Source organism: Salvelinus sp. IW2-2015, linkage group LG18 (genome assembly GCF_002910315.2).
Source record: "Salvelinus sp. IW2-2015 linkage group LG18, ASM291031v2, whole genome shotgun sequence".
NCBI classification, from domain to species: Eukaryota; Metazoa; Chordata; class Actinopteri; order Salmoniformes; family Salmonidae; genus Salvelinus; species Salvelinus sp. IW2-2015.
Window position 1 is genome coordinate 18,360,211 of NC_036858.1, and position 7,847 is coordinate 18,368,057.

At 42.0% G+C, this 7,847-nt stretch overlaps 1 protein-coding gene across 1 annotated transcript in view; it reads left to right on the forward strand.

Moving 5' to 3' along the window:
- Positions 1-7,847, forward strand: part of plcd3b (phospholipase C, delta 3b) — a 68,857-nt gene that overhangs the window by 52,681 nt on the left and 8,329 nt on the right. The window contains 2 exon segments of the mRNA XM_070448363.1: positions 4,203-4,381; positions 4,634-4,769. Coding sequence (XP_070304464.1) covers positions 4,203-4,381; positions 4,634-4,769 — 315 coding nt within the window.

The following is a 7,847-nucleotide window of genomic DNA, read 5'->3' on the forward strand; positions in this document are numbered from 1 at the left end:
CAACATTCAGAGAGTGGTTACAATGTTCTGACCAATCTGGCAACCGCCGTTCCACATATCCTGGGGATTGTAGTTGGAGGACTGCAGGCGTTGTCCTGAGGGGTATATCCTGCTCAACTGATGGCTGTTGTGACGGACAAAATGCTTCCCTGCAGGAGGGGGAGAAAGAAGGAGGGCATGGGTAGTTAAAACACTGGAAAAAGGGAAAAACAGAGTAAGCCTATGTGGTGAACAAGGTTGTGTTCATTAGGGCAGGAAGGGTCCAGGTAGACCCTTCCTGTTTCAATCTGTTTTCTTCCATTTGGTGCCTAATGAACACAGCCCAGGTGTCTTGTCTTCCCAATAGGGAATCAACAGGGCCTGCAGAAAAATAGCCAAGTGTACATATTAATAATAATAATTGATTGGACTTAGAAAACACTTTTTTCTAGAGATCCAAAGGGCTTTAAATAGTAAGGGGGAAGCTCACCTCATCCACCACCAATGTTTAGCACCCACTTGGGTGATGCACGGCAACCAATTTGCACCAGACCACACATCAGCTATCAGGTGGAGAGGTGAGGAGTGATATATGCCAATTAGGAATGAGGGGGATAATTAGGTGGCCAGGTTGGGCAATTAGCCAGGTCACCAGGGTTAACACCTTACAAAAAGTGCCATGCAATTTTTAACAATCACAGAGAGTCAGGACACCCGTTTAACGTCCCATCCGAAGACGCCAAACTATTCAAGGCGATGTCCCCACCACTGGGGCATTGGGATCTCCTTAGACCAGAGGGAAGAGTGCCCCCTACTGGCCCTCCACACACTTCCAGCGCATCTGGTCTCCCATCCAGGGACTGACCAGGACTGACCCTCTAGGCTTCATAGGCAAGCCAGCAATGGGATGCAGGGTGGTATGCTGCTGGCGCGCGTGGGTGTGTGGCGCAGGTGGCGCGCGTGGGTGTGTGCGCAGGTGTGTGTATGTGTTTACATACAAATGCTAACTAACAGAGAAGCTTGCTTGATGTAATTGGCTAAGTGTGTAGAGTAGACTAATTGTAACTCTTGAGCTTTACTGAAACTATTATCTTTTGGGAGCTATAGGTACTCTGTTAATTAGCATTGTATGTAAACACACACACACACGGACCCCATTGGCAGATACGTACACACACACACACACACACCCCACACACACACACAAAGCCACACTCTACATACCTGATTCTTTGACATATTTGAGGGCGTCGCTCTCGGAGAAGGAGGACATCTCTGTAGGGGGTTTCTTTGCTGCCTGGTCAAGCCTTTAAAGGGAACACTGCGTGTGTACACACCAGGTCTGACAGCTCTGGACTCAGCAGCTTAGAGACACCCGGCTAAAGAGGTAACACACACAACACACCACAACACACACAACACACACACACAGGGTGGGGAAGAGGGAGTAGGAAGCAGAGAGAGAAAGGAAAGGCAAAGTTACTAGTACTTTCATGAGATCAAGAAAGCCGATACTATGCACAATCAGCAAATCAGCGGATTCAGCAGAAAAGACAGACAAAAGACGCACCCACACCCACACCCACACCCACACCCACCCACACACACACACACACACACCTTCTCTCCTCCTTCTTTTTGCTCTCTGCATGGCTACACTCACACTCCTCCGAGGAGCTGAGGTCTGAAGAACTGGAGGAGCTCTCCAGCTCCACCACTCTCTCTTCTTCCCCTTCACCAGGATCTTCCCTTTCAGCGCCTAAATGCACACATGTAAAAACAGATGGATAAAAACGCACACACTTTGGCTATCCATGAACGCACATACGTATAGGCAGGTACAAGTGCACACACACACAACACACACACACACACACACACACACACACACACAACAGCACACACACACACAACACACACACACACACACACACACACAAGCAGGCACATCACTTACACACATCGCGCACACACATTTTTAAATACTTTATTTGAATCCACCAATCAAATTTACATTAAAAAGGATCCAAAACATTTAAAGGTCCCTGTATGCATGGCACTGAAGGGTACAGAAAGCACTCATTCATTTCAGCTTAGGCTGCCCACGACAGCTGAAACAGAGCAGTACCTAGCCAACTGATTTGCCTAGTTTGTGTCAGACCCACAATCTGGAGGCCACGCACTGCAAGCTGTGTACGTGGCCGAGACTGCCAAATATCAGCTGGCAAGCTGATATCGGGGCTGTCCAAGCGTGTCACGTGAGGCTGTTATTTAAGAAGCTTGTCGCAAAGGCCTGCTCCACGTAAGCAGTCAAATGAGCAATCATTTCCAAATGGCCCCTCCCTCTGCCCTCCCCCCAACAACAAACATCTGGTGTAATTGGCACACAGGAAAACACATCATCATGTACATCAAACCAGCTTCCTCTTACACAATAATGTTTATGGATGTGTGCTGTTGGTGAGACTACCTGTCTCACTTTACTGGCTATCAGGTATTTTCTACAATGTAGAAAATAGTACAAATGAGATAAAAACCCTGGAATGAGCAGGTGTGTCCAAACTTTGGACAGGTACTGTAATATGATATGGGTATTATTTGAACTAGCTAGCCAGCTAACTTAACGTTAGCGCCCTAGCTAACGAGTTGAAACGAATCAAAACATTGTTCAGAAAGTTGCTTTTAGTTGCCTGGTTTGATAAATTGACATATACCAAACAAATTTCTAAACGGATGGGTTTATGGCGTTAAAACACTAGTTATGCTATTTTGGACCACTAAAGGCTGGTTTGGTACTAAGTCTATCGACATGTCTATAAAACAGTTGTCGGCAGTGACATCAATGAACATTCTATTGTCGTCTGACATCGAACTTTGTGTTTTCATTATGAGAAAGTATAAAACAAAAACGACAGGCTGCATGACAATCAGAGCCCAATAGAATGTTCATGATGTTACTGCAACAACTGTTTATAGACATGTTTGATAGACTTAGTATAACCAACCTTTAGTCTTGAAATCTTTGTTTGTTTAGTACACTACCATACTCACTCTGTTTAGCACATGGCCTCACATGTTGAATCCTTAAAGAGATGGTGGGGCCAAGGCTTAAGAGGGTGTGAACGATGCTGAATGGGTGTAAACAAAGAAGACTCTCCAGTCGGTGTACTAAAACATTCAAGCCATTTTCTTAAATGCCCGGTAAATTAAAATGTTGCCAGTCAAAATGTCCTGCGCCACATTTTCCTAACGGAAAACCTGACACAAACACACTCTGATGCAGATTATGTTCCCTACAATACGCTATGAAAGTAGAACGCCAAAAACAGCTAAATGTAACATATCTACTTTCATAGCGTGTTTTCAAGAAATATGGTTAGTATGGCCCATCTCAGAAATGTGAAACAGTGTTTACCATGTAAACTGTTCCTCAGTGGGTGTCCAATGTTGGTTGCCAGATTTGATAGTATTTGTGAATTCCYTATTGTGTTGGAGATTGTGTGTTGCTACACCGGTCAGTGCCGTACACTCCATTACAGAGTGTTGGAATCGGCTAAACATTGATCWTCGAGATAGTAAATGAATGACAGGAAACGAAAGAGACTGGGTTTTATGTCTCTGTAGAAGGACAGATAGCTGTGGAATGTGTTGGAGTGTGTTGGGGGACGGGAGCAGAGCACCGTGTTGATACAGGAAAGACAGATGGACATCTGTGGATTAGATGGAGGGGTTGAGGTCAGGAGGTGAGGACAGGTCACCTGAAGGGAGTAATACGGGTTTGGGATCTTGTTACTCTTTTCCTGTTKAACCATAAGAAGGATTGGAGAGAYGGKGTGTCTRAAGTAGGATGTATATAACCAATGGAGAGAAARGTTTTGCTGTCTGATTACAGCTGTACAGAACCTTTGGMAAGAATTAAACTTGGTTAAAGCTTCTCTAGTATCCGTGAGTTATTAACTCTGAAAAATAAGATCCTAACAAYAGCAATATTCCAGCATTCTATTACACTCTAATGGACAACATAAATTCTCTCATTACTTAGACAGATAAATAAAGCACAATACACTGTAACTCTAAACCACAGTGATTATRCAGTAATGACCTACAGTATGTCCTGTAATGCACTAAAACACTATTGTGGCAGGCAGATGATCTGGCTAATGTCTAGGCTTTAAATCAACGCACTAATTCACAGTAAGTAKCTGAAATATTTGTTTCTCCAGTGGCGCTGAACTACCAGACGGCAGGGGAAGAGATGGACCTGAACCGGGGGCGCTTTTTACCCAACGGCCTTTGCGGATACGTCCTCAAGCCCTCCTTCATGACCCGCCCCGACTGCAACTTCAACCCCGAGAACACGGGGGGAGGACCCGGACARGACCCCACCCTCCTCACCATACGGGTAAGTGAGTGTTCCTGGATGCCCCGACAGCCCCRCAAATCAATCCAATTTAACTAAATTCTATACGACTTTGTCAATCCGCCAAGAGGACATCGAGAAGGTAACAAGGTCAGACTATCGCAAAAAATGTATAGAATTAAAAATCAATGCCTCACTTTTCTCTAATGCTATTTCTCACAATCCTTTAATTCCCCATTCCTATTTTTCTCATTCCTGTTTTTCCTCAATCCCATTCTAACCAATCCCATGCAGGTGATCTCGGCCCAGCAGCTTCCCAAGCCAGAGTGGGATAAACCCAGCTCCATCGTGGACCCTCAGGTGTGGGTGGAGACCCATGGCGTTCCCATCGACAACAACAAGAAGATGACCCCCCGCGTGGACAACAACGGTAAATATACAGTGCATTCGGAAAGTGTTCAGGACCACCTTGACTTTTCCACATTTTGTCAGTGGTGGGAAAAGTACTCAATTGTCATACTTGAGTAAAAGTAAAGATACCTTAATAGAAATGACTCAAGTAAAAGTGAATGTCACCCAGTAAAATACTACTTGAGTAAAAGTCTAAAGTATTTGGTTTTAAATGTACTTAAGTATCAAAAGTAAATGGAATTGCTAAAATGTACTTAAGTATCAAAAAGTATAAATAATTTAAAATTACGGTATATTAAACAAACCAGGTACACTCCAACACTCAGACAACATTTACAAACAAAGCATTTGGTTTAACTTTTCAGACACACGTTCCGCTAGCGGAACCTCGACAACATTCCGCTGAAAAGCAGCAGCGCGGGAAATTCAAAATATTTTTTGAAATATGTAACTTTCACACATAACAAAGTTCCAATACAGCAAAATGAAAGATAAACATCTTGTTAATCTACCCATCGTGTCCGATTTTTAAAAATGCTTTACAGCGAAAACACACATATGATTATGTTAGATCACCGCCAAGTCCAAAAACACAGCCATTTTCCCAGCCAAAGATAGAGTCACAAAAAGCAAGAATAGAGATAAAATGAATCACTACCTTTGATGATCTTCATCAGATGACAACTCATAGGACATCATGTTACCAAATAATGTATGTTTTGTCGATAATGTGCATATTTATATCCAAAAATCTCAGTTTACATTGGCGCCATGTTCAGAAATGCCTCCAAAATATGGAGAAATTGCAGAGCCACTTCAAATAACAAAAGAAATACTCATCAAAACTTTGATGAAAGATACATTGTTTACATAGAATTAAAGATACACTGTTCTTAATGAACCGGCTGTGTTAGAATTTTTTTTTTTTACTTTACGGGAAAGCACACCATGCTATAATCTGAGACGACGCTCAGATAGAAACAAAATTTCTCCGCATGTTGGAGTCAACAGAAATACGAAATGACATTATAAATATTCCTTACCTTTGATCTTCATCAGAAATGCACTCCCAGGAATCCTAGTTTCCACAATAAATTGTTTGTTGTTCGATAATGTCCATTATTTATGTCCCAAGTAGCTACTTTTGTAGCACGTTTAGTACACATATCCAAACGCTCGTGCAGGTCCAGGCGAACTTCAGACGAAAAACTTAAAAAAGTTAATTAACAGGTCGAATAAACTTCTTTAACTAAGTATAGAATCAATCTTTAAGATGTTGTTATCATAAATATTCATAACGTTCCAACCGGAGAATTCCTTTGTGTCTATAGAAGTAATGGAAACGCAAGTCGATATCATTGTGGAATGCGCGTGACCAGGACCTGGCTCCTGCCAGACACTGACTCAAACAGCTCCCATCCGGCTCAACATCACAGTAGAAGCTTCATTTCAACGTTCTACAGACTGTTGACATCTAGTGGAAGCGTAGGAAGTGCAAACAGATCCATATCCACTGCGGGATTTCAATAGGCAATGAGTTGAAAATCGACCAGCCTCAGAATTCCCACTTCCTGTTTGGATTTCTCTCAGGTTTTGCCTGCCATATGAGTTCTGTTATACTCACAAGACATCAGTCAAATAGTTTAGAAACTTCAGAGTGTTTTCTATCCAATAGTAATAATAATATGCATATATTAGCATCTGGGACAGAGTAGGAGGAGTTCACTCTGTGCACGCTATTCATCCAAAGTGAAAATGCCCCCCTATCCTAAAAAGTTAATGAATCTGCCAGATCAGAGAGCATTAGGGATGCAAAAGGGTTTTCTAATGATCAATTAGCCTTTTAAAATGATCAACTTGATAGCTAACACACAACGTGCATTGGAACACAGGAGTGATGGTTGCTGATTATGGGCCTCTGTACACCCCTATGTTTATTAGATATTCCATAAAAAATCTGCCGTTTCCAGCTACAATAGTCATTTACACATTAACAATGTCTCACTGTATTTCTGATCAATTTTATGTTATTTTAATGGATTTTTTTATTTTTTATGTTCAAAAACCAAGACATTTCTAAGTGACCCCAAAACTTTTGAACCGTAGTGTAGGTCTATGGGCTGGGCTACATGAGGTGTTCGACTATGATTTGAAAAAGGCATTGCGGTTTATTGCCTTAAGCTGGGCTGCATAAACTGCCTTAAGCCTCCTTAAGCGGGCATCATTCACAAGTGATAATATTGTCACCCATCAGACTATTCTTGATACAAATTATGAAATAATATGTGTGGAATTTGTTTTGATTTGGAATGGACCATTATCATTGCACCTGACTCGAAACAGGGGGGGGGAAATAAATGTCATTTATGCACTTAAATAGCGAATGGTGGACGCTTTCCCTTCGGGTTCATTTTTCATGCCAGCCTGGTAGGCTATACTCCTGTTGTTAAAAGAAGTAATTTGCTTAAATATTAGGAAAGTTGAGGAATAAATATCGTAGGCCCTAGCCTATAAGAAAGCTGATGAGATCCTCCTCTTTTTTAATAGAGGCCATCACTGTTTTTCTCAAGCAATTGCATAGCCTATAGAATGTTGCGCAACATGAGCTCATTGGGCTCTCATGAAGTGTTTGATTAAGTTTCTGATTTGCATTGATGTCAGCGTGATAGAGGGACAATAGAGTGCTGAGTACCAGCCAGTTAGCAAGTTTGACAGCTACTATGACCATCAGCAGCATCAAGCTTAAAGAAGCCTAATTACCGTGACTATTTGTTGGAATTTGACTGCCGTCATGACTCGTGACTGGCGGTAAACATTCATCGTAACAAGCCCTAGGTCCTACTCCATTCTCTTTTGCCCCGACACCACTGTAGAACAGCAAAAGTTTTCATTTAGCAAATGTTATTAATACATTTATTGTTTGTCCTACAAAAAAAAAACAAAAAAATCGAATACATTTGATCATTTCTGGGAGAGTAGGATTCCAATGAAACTGTAAGAGAACATGGGCAAGTTGACATATACATACATCCCAAGATGTATGCCCATTGTTGAGAGAGAGAAGGTGATAATTGCAAGAGTGTGCCCAATCTCTCTC